This window comes from Platalea leucorodia (assembly GCF_965183815.1).
Source record: "Platalea leucorodia genome assembly, chromosome: Z".
NCBI lineage: Eukaryota > Metazoa > Chordata > Aves > Pelecaniformes > Threskiornithidae > Platalea > Platalea leucorodia.
Window position 1 is genome coordinate 14,194,560 of NC_138858.1, and position 12,515 is coordinate 14,207,074.

The 12,515-nt window shown below is 38.8% G+C and overlaps 1 protein-coding gene across 1 annotated transcript in view; it reads right to left on the reverse strand.

The window, feature by feature from the left end:
* Positions 1-394: 394 nt before the first annotated feature.
* RANBP3L (RAN binding protein 3 like) overlaps positions 395-12,515 on the reverse strand; it is a gene marked incomplete at both ends in the record, with an annotated part of 34,308 nt that continues 22,187 nt past the window's right edge. Inside the window, 6 exon segments of the mRNA XM_082336625.1 lie at positions 395-415; positions 419-442; positions 444-529; positions 6,940-7,132; positions 10,841-10,983; positions 11,592-11,712. Coding sequence (XP_082192751.1) covers positions 395-415; positions 419-442; positions 444-529; positions 6,940-7,132; positions 10,841-10,983; positions 11,592-11,712 — 588 coding nt within the window.

Here is a 12,515-nt window from a genome sequence, read left to right on the forward strand (position 1 = left end):
GGCAGGCTATTTAGGACTCAGCGTAATCCAGATGCTAGTTCAGCTTCATCTGGATGCTAATCTTGACAGGGCACTGAGAATTCAGGAAGAAGCTGCTATTCTTCCAACTTCATACATACGTTCAGACGGGAAAACTAAATTGTAATTTGACTCTACAGGTGTGATGCATCTTTTAAGACTGAGAAATCATTACAATTACCTTAATTAAAAGGACTTCAGATACTTCAGAACATTGTTTCAGCTCTGAGGATGACAAAGAAGTAATATTTGGTAACCAACAATATACAAGGCAGCAGAAAGTTGCAGCAGAATGGTTATAGACATATTTTCTTTATCTTTTGACAGAATGAATAGAAAACACAGAGCATAAGTGGTGTCTGTACTGTGCATGGGCTTATGAATGATCCGGTAAGTCTTAATTCACAGGTGGCATTAGAGAGAGTTGTTTTTTCTAATTCCTCATGAGAATGGTTAGGTAGAAGGCAGTAGTTTGTGGAATCACTTTTACAGAGTGACTGGGTCTTTGGCACTGTTGGGATTATTGCACACATTAGGATGTGTAACATTCATCTATTTCAAGCAGTGATGCTGTTTAGGGATAGCTACAGCTAAGGCAGAAGCAATCTCAGATAATCTCACACATTTAAAAGAAATTTTTATGCAGATATCCAGTTATACTGTGCATGCATTTATTTGCATCTATCAAATGGAGAATTAACAGTCCAAGTGATTGTTTTGTGCAGCTGAAAAGGTGTTAATGAGTGCAAGCAGATACACTTTCAGATCTTAAAGCTCATATGCCCCCTAGAACTGGCTTGCAGTTCTTCGTGGTGAATTCTCCTGGTGCTTACAGCTGTAAAAGCGCATCGTGGTTCTTTGCCCTTTAAGAAAATTCTACAACCAGTATACAACTCCAGATATTTCCAAAACAAAGAAAAAAACCACTTTGTTATGAAGGCTGGTTTCTATAGGCCTTGGTCATGCTAAACTGCCACTCCCAGTTCTGCTTGTATATACTTGCAAACAGGATGCTGAATGTTACTACACAATTTTAAATAAATGTTTTTCGTGAAGCCTGATTTAAATCTTTCCAAATGTATATTTTAAATAACAGATTAAAAGTAACAAATATCTCTTCACATATATTATTAGTTCATGGTTATGTGGTTTTATCCATCAATATGATGAATAAACACTTACTCCCTATAAAATTCCTTACTTTAATAATGCATCTAAATATATTTAATTCTAAAATCTGAAGCCTTTGTAACACTTCTTGAATATTGGAAGCCATTGTGTCATTCCCATCTCAGTGCAAAGCAGGCCAACCGGAATCCTCAAAAGTGCATCTTAAGTTCTTTCTCAATGTATTAAACCTAAGCTGTCCCTAAAATTAATCTTTGCTGAAAAGTCATAAAGCAAAATCCATCTGATTTCTTCCCTCCAGGGAGTGATGAGTCAGCTTAGACATTCTGGGAAGATGAGTTCCCAGCCGTGCTGTTGTAACTTCTGGTGGGTGTCATGAGCAGACTACAGGCTGCCTGCGGTTCCATCTAGAATGATCTGAAAAAGAATTTTAAAAAGTCTTGCTTATTTGAGTGTATTCATGTTTTGAAACAACCGGCATTTCATAATACCAAAGCAGTAGGTTAAAGTTGGGATATGATCAGTTCCTGGTTTAGGTAAACATCTAACTAGATAACAGAGGATTATTCACAAATATTTGAGCATGTGAATAGTGAATGAAGCCTATGACCCCCATGTCAATAAAGACAAGCACATATGCACTAGGGATTCAGATGTCTAGGTAGGACAATGCATGTAGGATGCAAATCATCTCGCTCTATACGGGGAACACTGTCTTAACACTTCATAATAGATGCTCAGTGAACTGTGAGAAATCCAACATATCCTCAAATAACTCATTGGTCATGATAAATTACCCGGGGGTGTTTTTCGTGAGTGATCTCTATGGCTTTGGCTCATCTGCAGAAAGTAGATACAATGCCAGACACATTAATATCACTATCTCAGTATCTGCTTAAAAATTGCTGCTACCATCTGGCCACCACTCAATACTTAAAAAAAGTTTTAAACCTCTTACAGGTGAAATGAAAAGCCTTGCGTTTGTCAGAATATTAGATCTAATTTTCCCCCCTTCTCTTTCCTGATATGTCAGCACCTAAGGCCAATCAGAGAGTTGTCTTTTCTTCTCTGCTTTAGAAGTCACTGATACCTGCTGGAAAGAATACAGAAACTTGGACTCCAACAAAGAAGTTAATTCTTAACTTTTCCTCAGCTTTAATCACTATCAGGCACGGGTGTTTTAGATTTATGATTTGGAATCCTTAACGACTGGTAAGAATTTAAATTAAATTGACAAGAAATGTTGAACAAAGATAGCAGTTTTTTCAGGAGTTCCTGTGGTGTTGCTGAACAGCAGTTCCTTTAAGAACTTTAAAGAGTATTTTACTTAAAAATAAAAAAGCTCTCACAACATTTTACATCTTGATAAACACCAGCAGATGACAGAGTCCTGATGAGGCCAACATGGGAGTTACATGTAGAGTGGACTAGGAAACATCTCTAAAATAAAACAAAGGTTGCACTTCTGTGATACGATGCTGTCCGGCTCTCAACACCAGTAGTCTCCAAAATCCATGCAATTCTTGGTGGACCCGTACAGGACACACTGTCTCTTTGCACGCTAAGGTTTTCTCTTAAGGTCTATGACTATGTATGGAGACACTTCTTGTGACGTACCTAGTCCTAGACTCCAGCATCTTTGAATTCACCCTAATAGCTTCTAAAAGAAAATTCCATGCCAGGAAGGAGAGAACACCTCAATCAAAAGAGAGGATCTCTCAATCAGGATGAAGTTAGGAGAAGATTTAAGAGAGTTATTGGTGAGGTGCAGTATAAAAAATAATGCATAAAACATTTCTTTGCCTAGTGAAACTGTCATCCTTGTCCCTCACATGTACTTTTCCAGCTGCTCTGTTCCCCCTCGGGTATAAAAATTAACAAATTCCTGTAAAATCAGAGAAGGGAAAAGGATGGAAATCATAGGAACCATCCTACCTATAGCCCCATGCTGTTCTACTACTATGACTGACATTTCGTACACCCCTGTGAAAGAAATGTCTCATGCCTCTAAGGAATAACAGTGCTTTCTAAATATTAACGGGGTTACAACACTTTAAGGACCTTCTGGTATTTCTGATGACCATGATGGAAACAGCACCTGTTTCTAAATGTAAACAAAATGCATTCTTCTGGAGCAAGGACAGAATGTCCTTATGGCTATGAAGAAAACATGGTAAAATCTCTTAGAAGTGTCAGAAGCAAGGAGTAACATTTTTGGAGACATCTTAGTCACTTATGGGTCTAAGTAGTGACTTCAGATGACCTGCTACCAGTGGCTAGCTTAGGTGTTGGTGGTCCAACAGATCCATCTTCTGGCAGGATGATGTTTTGAGCCTGACATAGGTACTTGTTTGTTTGTGCCGCCAGTGGAAAGAGATGGGCACCCTGCAAGAGTTGCACAGTGTCTACATTAGAGAACTGTCTATCCAATAACTGTATATGGAATTTATGCATATGAGCAATGCAACACAGTAGTCCCGCGTGCTGAATTTGTAACTGCCTGTAGTCAAGGTGCCTGAGAAACAGGAGCCAGAAGGCCCCGTCTGCACCCATACCTGACACTGCCCTGCCGACAGACAGGAAAGCCCCAAACCCATGGTTAGCAAAGCAGGAGGAGGCAGTGGCAACTCTTTGACATCACGTTACTCGTTGCTGAACACGCCCCAGGCACAGACCTGTAGGGTGCTAGGTGCTCTTTATCCACAGGGGTCAGGCACAACTCCTTGCTTCCCAGGAGGCCATGCTCCCTTGCTAGGCTATTCTATACACCTGGTTAAGGGGAATTATCTGTTCTGTTTGTTGAAGCACATCTACCACACAGCAAAGAAGGTAAGGTTTACAAGTCCAAGGAGCGGAAAACCGAAAGGGAGAGTCATGCAACTGTCTGAGGCCAGTGGCATTTCCCTCAGCAGGGAGCACTCTTTGTCCAATCATTCACACATTGCCATATCAGCATTTTTCATTGTTTTATTTGTTAAATTATTTACTGAGAAAAATTTTCGTATGCCTAATAAAGAATTCTGCTGATCTTTCCTCCGCTAGATAGATATTACAAAGACAACTGGAGGCAAACATAGTTACAATACTTAGCAGAGAAATGAATTAACAATGAAAGACATGGAAGAAGAGAGTTGCTTGACTTTGGTCAGCCTAGAAGTTTTCTGTCTAGTCTAAATTCATGTCCTCAGTTCACTTTGTAGTCAGTGGGAAAAGATAAATACTTCCTAGAGACTTATTGATCCCATCCACTCTCAAAATGTGCTTAAAGGTGAATTGTTCTGCTTCTCTTCACTTAGATTTATAGAGCAATTTGTTGGTAAAAATATCCAAGCTGTGGCTGGTGAAATATGATCTGATAAAATTATCAGGTACAGCAACTTATTCTTTATGGACTTGATTAAATTAATCTCTCTACTTGAAAGTAAAGCAATTCAATTAAAAATTTAAAAAATACTGGAATAAATGTCTATAGTGCATTTGTAGAATGCTAGAAATATCTCTACTACCTTATGCACTGTCCTTATACAGCATTAACATCCTGTGGACATTATAGCGAAGAATTCTGTGTAAAAATTCTTACAAAAATGTCTTCCAAACATATAGAATCACTTTAATGTTCATAACGCTTCACTTATTACATATATTGTATTTGCTTTCTTCTTCAGTCTCTAGAACTAAAGATAATTCTCATCTATTTTTTCATGTCTTTTACAGTGTCATGAAATATATAGCATAATCTAGGGAACTGTTCAGTTTATTGCCTATAAGAAATGAAAGAACTATCTTTTTTTTGAGACAAAACAGGTCGAATGGAATGAAATAAAATGCAGGCATACTTTCTAATTGTATTTCTTGTAATGAAACAGTCACTTAGAAGTTATGCTTCTTAACATTTACAGTAGTCTTAAGGAGAGGTAATCTCTGAAACTGAGTTACATCAATAAAAATAAGCCGACTTAGTCATGCACATCCTTCAATGAAAATGAAAGCATGATCCAAATGGACGTTTCTATGCTGATATTTAAAACTGACCTCACCCTGTTCAATACCCATGAGGTATATTTTTCTTCCTGTTTTGGAACTGGGAGTTCCAGGGACAGGGACGTGTAAGATGTGAATGTCTGCATGTAAAGTGGGACCTGGATACCAGTAACTGAAATCTATGCAAAATTAAAACCTCATGGCTCTGAGAATAACAGAAGAACTTAAGATAAGCACGAAACACTAGAAGTGATTGAAAAAGCACATGAAAAGGATTGTTAGAACTGCTATCAGTAACTGGACATAAATGAAAGGCAGATGCTTAAACTAAAAGGTCAAGAAAAAACAGCACCTGACACTCATATCTCAATCTGTTTTCTGGCTGCCATCTGAACATTTGTATCAGAAGTCTCTGCAAATCAAAATAAATATTTAACTTGTAAATTTGTGCTCCTACGCTGCCTTGACTTTCCCTTTCGCCTCTTTTTTTTTTTTTTTTTTTTGTAAAAGAACAAAGAGTTCTTATCAATAATTCTGGAAAGGAATCAAGCTCCATCCACAGTTTTCAAGTTGCTAGAAACTCTTTGTAAAGTCAATAGAGACTATTTAGGAATTACAGAGGGAATGTTTGATTATCTGGGAGCAATCCAGGGAGTTCTCAGAGCTAACAATTTTCCCATTTCCTAAACAGAAAAAAGGTATTTTTGAGAAAATGTTATATAAGAGCATCGTGCTTTGCTTAGAGCACTGAATGCTACTGAAATGTAGTTAAACAACAATTAATAATGGGAACAAGCACTGTAAACTGCAATCTATTTGCCTAAAGGGGAAAAAAGACTTGTTTCCTTAAGCAAACAGTCACTCATAGGTCTTACTCGTACATGGCTTGATCCTTGTTCAATAGTTGTTAAAAGGAAGAGTTTATAAGGACAGTATGTTACTCAGTTGAAAAGGGAAACTAATGCTATGAGCAACAACTCAAACATGCCTGCTGTAGTCCTTCTATTAGAAAATCGAACATAATTGGCAGCACCTGTATCCACTCTAGCAGTGTGGCACAAGCAAGTGAATTCGCCCCAGAAATGTGACCTGTCTTTTGCTAAGGTAGAAGAGCTTTTAAGTCTGACAGCTGTTTCTGCCTTGCTTTCTGCAAATGTGACCCCAGCCTCGTTGTGAGGGCTTCTAGAGTAGGATTAAGTCAGCAGCTTGCCCCTTATACCTTGTTTTAGTTGCATGCTTCATTTTCAGGAGCCTACATTTTTGTTACATTGAAGAAAGCTGGCAAAACTGGTGTGTAAATCTTGACCTGAAAATTTCCTAGTGAGGTGGTTGTTACAGCTGATCAAGAATCAGTGTTTTAAATGAAGTTAACCACTGCATAATAAATATCTTCGTAAACATTTTACGCTTGAAGCCATTAGTAACTACTTAAGCACTGATGTGAATAGACTGAACTTGCACTTACTCAAGTAACAACTAGTATCTCAATACATCTAGTAATTTCTACTTAAATATACTGAAGAAACCTTTAAGTTAAGCTTGACAATATTAGAATTTCTTAACCCTCAGCCTTTTGTCAAAGAGTATTCCACTGCTATAAAGATGTGTAGATACTTTATCTGGCAAAACCTTCCATTTTAGCAGTAGTAAGTCAAAATACTAAAAGGAATTACCTTCTTCTACCTGAAAAGGGCTGTCTGTAGCAGATGAAAGTTATAGTTAACATGAAAAAAAAAAAAAAGTACAATATTCATTGCTTACAAGAAAATACCCTGAAAGGATTACAGCATTCCTAGGAAAATTTCTGCTTACCAGATCCACTGCTGCTCACTTGAGTTATTTTTTCGTCATCTTCATCATCGGTATCACAGTTTAATGGCTGAAAAGCTATTTCTGACTCTGTGTCTACTTGATTAGCATCTGGCTCTTGCTCAGCAACGCTTCGCAATGCCACAAGGCGGTGATGTATTGCTGCGTACAGGTATCCAGTGTCTTTTGAGCTTGCCTGCAGAACATAAAATGCATGCAGTCCAAACTAACTGAGAAAAATCTCTATTTTTCACAGAGAAGCTGACTGAGAACTTTTCAAAAGTAATGAAAGACCTGTATTTTGTCTTTTTAATCAAAACAATCCATTTAAGATTCACACTTAATAATCCATTTCAGAAAACAAACTTAAATACAAATAATGTCACGTTTCTTTAAGTGGTCTGAAGTTTATAATATGTAGTTATTGATTATCTTCTCTATGGATACAAGAAACATAAGCTTAAAAATTATTTCCCCTGAAGAATGGCTCAGTTTGTACTGAGTACTTGATATTCCAGACAATTCCTGAATATGATTCTAGAAGTAAGAAAGCACTGAAATGTTAATATAGGTGTTGCATTTTGGTTTACAGAATAAATAAGAATTTTAAAACCTAATACAAAAAATTATTTATGATTATAAAATTTAAACCTTCGAGCAGCCATGTCCTGAGTACTGTGTTCCGTTCTGGTCATCACATCTCAAGGATATTGCAGAATTAAAGAAAGTAAAGAGAAGGGCACCAACAATGATCAAGGGTGTGGTACAAATCCTTATGAAGAGTGGAGACTCTTTGGTCTGAAGAGGAGGAGGAGAAGGGGCTATAACTAAAGTTTTCAAAATTATAAAAGCGGTGGATAAACTGAATATGGTACGGCTGTTTATCAGACCACACAATACATGCACTACAGTATGCTTAATGAAAGCAAGCAGAGGATCAGTGTAAAAGAAAGTGCTTCTTCACAGAGTGAGTAAGAACTTCTAGAATTTGCTGCCTCAGGATAGAGTGGGGACAGACAGCATAAACTAAGAACAACAGGCCAAAAATATAGTAAGAAAAGTTTAAAAAAGGAACTAGAAAAATTCAGGGACAATCAAAAGTAAAATAGACAGCAAAAGAAACAAGTAGGGGTGCATGCTCTCATATGCCTAATACAACACATGGACGCTGGGGGCTGATGAGGTGAACAGACAATACAAAGTGGCCACGCTTGCTTGTGCTTCCTAAAAGTACTGCATTTGGGCACTGTCAGAAGTGCCAGTAGAGTACTTCTTATGTTCTTATGAAGCAAATAATCTAGCAGAGGGTAGAATGCATATGGTCTTCTGTAGCCCAATTCTCCACTTCTGTGCATCATGTGGAGTAATTTCTATCTGTATCACTTGGCCATAGGAAGAAATATATCTTGTTTGGATTGGAATGACACGTTTCAGTGTGTACAGGTGGAAAAGCACTGGTGAGGCTGCACCTCCAGTACTGTGTTCAGTTTTGGGCCCCTCACTACAAGAAGGACATGGAGGTGCTGGAGCGTGGCCAGAGAAGGGCAGTGAAGCTGGTGAAGGGCCTGGAGCACAAGTGTTATGAGGAGCAGCTGAGGGAGCTGGGGTTGTTCAGCCTGGAGAAGAGGAGGCTGAGGGGAGACCCTGTTGCTTTCTACAGCTACCTGACAGGAGGCTGTAGCGAGGTGGGGGTCGGTCTTTCCTCCCAAGTAACAAGAGAGAGGACGAGAGGAAATGGCCTCAAGCTGCGCCAGGGGAAGTTTAGGCTGGATATTAGGAAAAACTTCTTCACCGAGAGGGCAGTCAGGCACTGGAACAGGCTGCGCAGGGAAGTGGTTGAGTCCCCATCCCTGGAGGTATTTAAAAGCAGGGTAGACGTGGTGCTTAGGGACATGGTTTAGTGGTGGACTTGGCAGTGCTTGGTTAATGGTTGGACTCGATGATCTTAAGGGTCTTTTCCAACCTTAACGATTCTATGATTCTATGAAAAGCTATGCGAATTGGGAAGCAGCAGCAGATCAGGGTTGCCTTCTGTGCTACCCAAACTTGCAGCAGCAGACAATTCTCTCCCTAAAGCCAGGCAAAGAAGAAAGCAATTCAGTTGTTCAGGTGTCTCAACTACAAACGCAATTCTCAGTGGACAAATCTGAGCTCTCAAGATAACACAGCTTTTCAGGAAACGTAGGGTCATAAATATGAAAAAGGCAGCTGTTCAGTCTGATCATTTCTATCTGTAGGTTTCTACTTATTCATTCAAAAGCCAGACTTCCTCTGTCACTTTAACCTAATGTGAACTCCAGTTTCTGCCAACAGGGGTGGACTCACCTCCATACATCCTCTGACTATTCATTTCTACCCTCTCCATTGTGCCAGTACCACCATTAGGGTGATCACAGGTGAATAAAATCAAGCTAAACAACTAACTTCCCAAAACCAAACAAAACAACCCAGATCAGTTCTCTGATCTGTCTCACTCCTAGCTGTACAAATTCCAATGCCACCAAGAGTGAGGAAGGAAAAACAAGCATGAGGGGAGGGGGCAGGGTCAGCCCTCTGCGCAAACCTGGGTGAGTACCACCGGATCAACCTAATGGAGTCCTCTGGACTGCCTCCTTTGTAGTCGGCATCGTATGACTCTTCTCCCTCGCTCATGAGAAGCCCTTTGGACAATACCCCTGAACCAAATGTGTCATTCATTCATGTGACATGGGAAAAACAAATTTAAATGGCAGTTAAAAATACCTGCTGGTGCCTTGGAGGAGTGGGCTGCACTGACTACTAGACCAGCCTGATTTACGCGCCAAGGCTTGGTGATGCCTGCTGGGTGTCTCACGCATTGACCAATTTGCCTTCCACACTCAAAAGTCTCAGTGTTAGTTTGGCTGGATACCAGCTATAGGGATGGATACCAGGTGCTTCAGTGACGACTGTAGAAGCAGCTTCCTGCAACCCTTGCCACACACATACAGCTGTAATGTATCTTGGTTTCCTAATGCGTGTCTTTTTTTACTGTCCAGAAGTGCCAGGACAGAATTTCAGGAATGTTTAGATCTACATATGCTAGAAAAACAGCAGCGCAACTGGAAATCCAGGACATTTCTAATTCTTACATGCAGAGCAGCTGTGCAGCACAGCCATAGTTAAGTCAATCACTGTTTGGAAGTGATAGACTTACAGCGCTTGCATATACAGTGCACGGTGCTTTGCTTGTGTATGACATGTGGCACTTCCTGGCAGCGGTGATTTATTTTTCTTGCCCAGGAGGCTGAACCCTTCCCAGAAAGGTCTACTGGGAAAACCGGAGACATCCTTAAACTCACATGGATGCTCTCACTTCCCAGCCTAGGACATATGTGCTATTTATTTGCAAATAAGTCCACCACATTTCCATCCTCAACTTATCAGCCCTTGCTAGAGGAAACCAGGATCCCCAAGACTATTGTCTTACATAAGGTGACATCACAAAATCTGTGTTCTCCTCAGCTGAGGAATGGAGGTCCTACAATGGATGGATTATTGCAAGCACTGTGTCGAGAACCATGGCAGAAAGATGCTGCCTTGTACCAGAGTAACTTATGAATATGTAACTACCTGTATAGAAATTCTTCCAGAAGAAAGAGTAATTACTGCATATGACTCTGCAACGATATCCATCCCATCAGTGCTATGTGAAACAGAGTCTGGAAATGTCTGTCCTAAGGCCATATCCCATCTTCACACCTGTTTTTTTTAAATACCAAGGGATAGCACTCCCAACTCATTTCATAATAAATGCCATGTAACAGCTAAGCTAAGCATAGCCTGACAGAGCATAAAAGGCAATTTGCTAAAACCAAAGCCTCAGCAAGTTTTCAGAATCCTAAATGAAATGGGGATTTGGGTGGGGTTTTTATCTCTTGCTTACCTGAATTAGAAATACTTGAACAGAGTGGTCCTCTTGGTCTGTTGCAGTGAAGCACAGGCTCTTTCTGTTTGCTCTTTTTACCACCATTTGATCCCAGAGTCGGGTGTTGAGAATCAGTCTCAAGCTGCCTTGATTTCGCATAACTAAAATAAGAAGGTTTATATGACAAGTCATTGGAACCATCTTCATTTTTACTGCAGCAGTTTTCTCTACCACTTGTATATAACTAATCTTTTCATGAATTACTTTACTTAATTTGGTCTAAAACCGGACATGGTGAGATTTTTTTTATTATTATTATTTTCAATGCCAAAATACATTATAGTTTCTTTCAATACATCTGGCATACAAAGCAAATAATCTTCAGAAACTGTGCAATACAGTACAAAAAATGACAGCACAGTAAAAACAACATTCCAGAAATTACTTGAAACAGCGCTCCTGGAAAAGCAAAATCAACAAAGAGCAACTGTCAGACTGGTGACTGAGCTAAAGATACATTGCAGTAGAAACACACAGACCCTAACAACATATGCAAGCGTGAGTGTACAAACTGAGTGAAAAATGCCCAGTGCCTCAGTCCGTAACGCAGCTAACTTTATCAGGCAATGTTAAAAATATTCCCAGCAACTTGACTTAAATAAAACTAGCTATTCAGTTTTAAATGTTCTGAGATAAACTTATTTTGGTCAGCAATAGTACAAGTTATTTAGTGTTTTGTCTATGTGTTACTTCGTTATTTAATTCTTACTTAGCCTTGACTGCAACATTCCACATTTATTGCTAGAAGTGTCATTAAGCCTCAGGGATCCTCTACCTCTTTCAATCCAGGTTAAAGAAAGCTTATTAAATATAAAGAGCTTGCAGTTGATCTGAAAGAGAAATACATGATGGAAATTGCCAGCCAATGTTAATTTTTCTGGTTCTAAAACTTTTATGTTTTTAAACCTTTTGATATGGCCTGTATACATGCATGTGGATGTATTAAAAAGATAGATATATAGATGTATCACCATTATTACTTAAAATGAAATGGCTCCCAGATCCATGCTAAACTTTCTGCTAGCCATGGAAACACATTCAGCACGAATCCCAGTTTACTTTTTCAATTATTTCATCTTCATTAACTCTTCATCTGTGATATCCACTAACACAGCTGAATTTTTTGCAAGTGTTCTACAATCTTATTCCCTCACTCATTAGAAACATTACGCAGCCCAGGACACCAGTACCACTACTAGGAGAGTACTACTGCAAAGAAAGTAAAACTTCCATGTTCTGACAAGACAGAAGATTTAATCAGTGATAAAATAATGTAACTTTCAATGTTAAGATTTTTAAAATCATATACATCATTGATATGTTCTGAGAAAATAACAGTTTGAAGATGAAGAATAGCAAGATACGTCCTGCTGGGCCAGAAAGATAATTGATATTTTAGATGAACTATAAAACTAATTAATTTGACAACACATTGCTTTTTTCCCAAAAAAGTTTTGTCATAAAAAAATCTTTACTCAAATCACTTCAAATTTTGACGTTTTAGTTACTGTTGGTATACTGTGTGGATGCTTATAAAATACAGCTGTAGAATGAAGTTCTGAAGCAAGTCACTTACTGAAAGGGACTATAAAATGAACAAATATAATGTAAAAAGAAAATATCAGCCTACAGA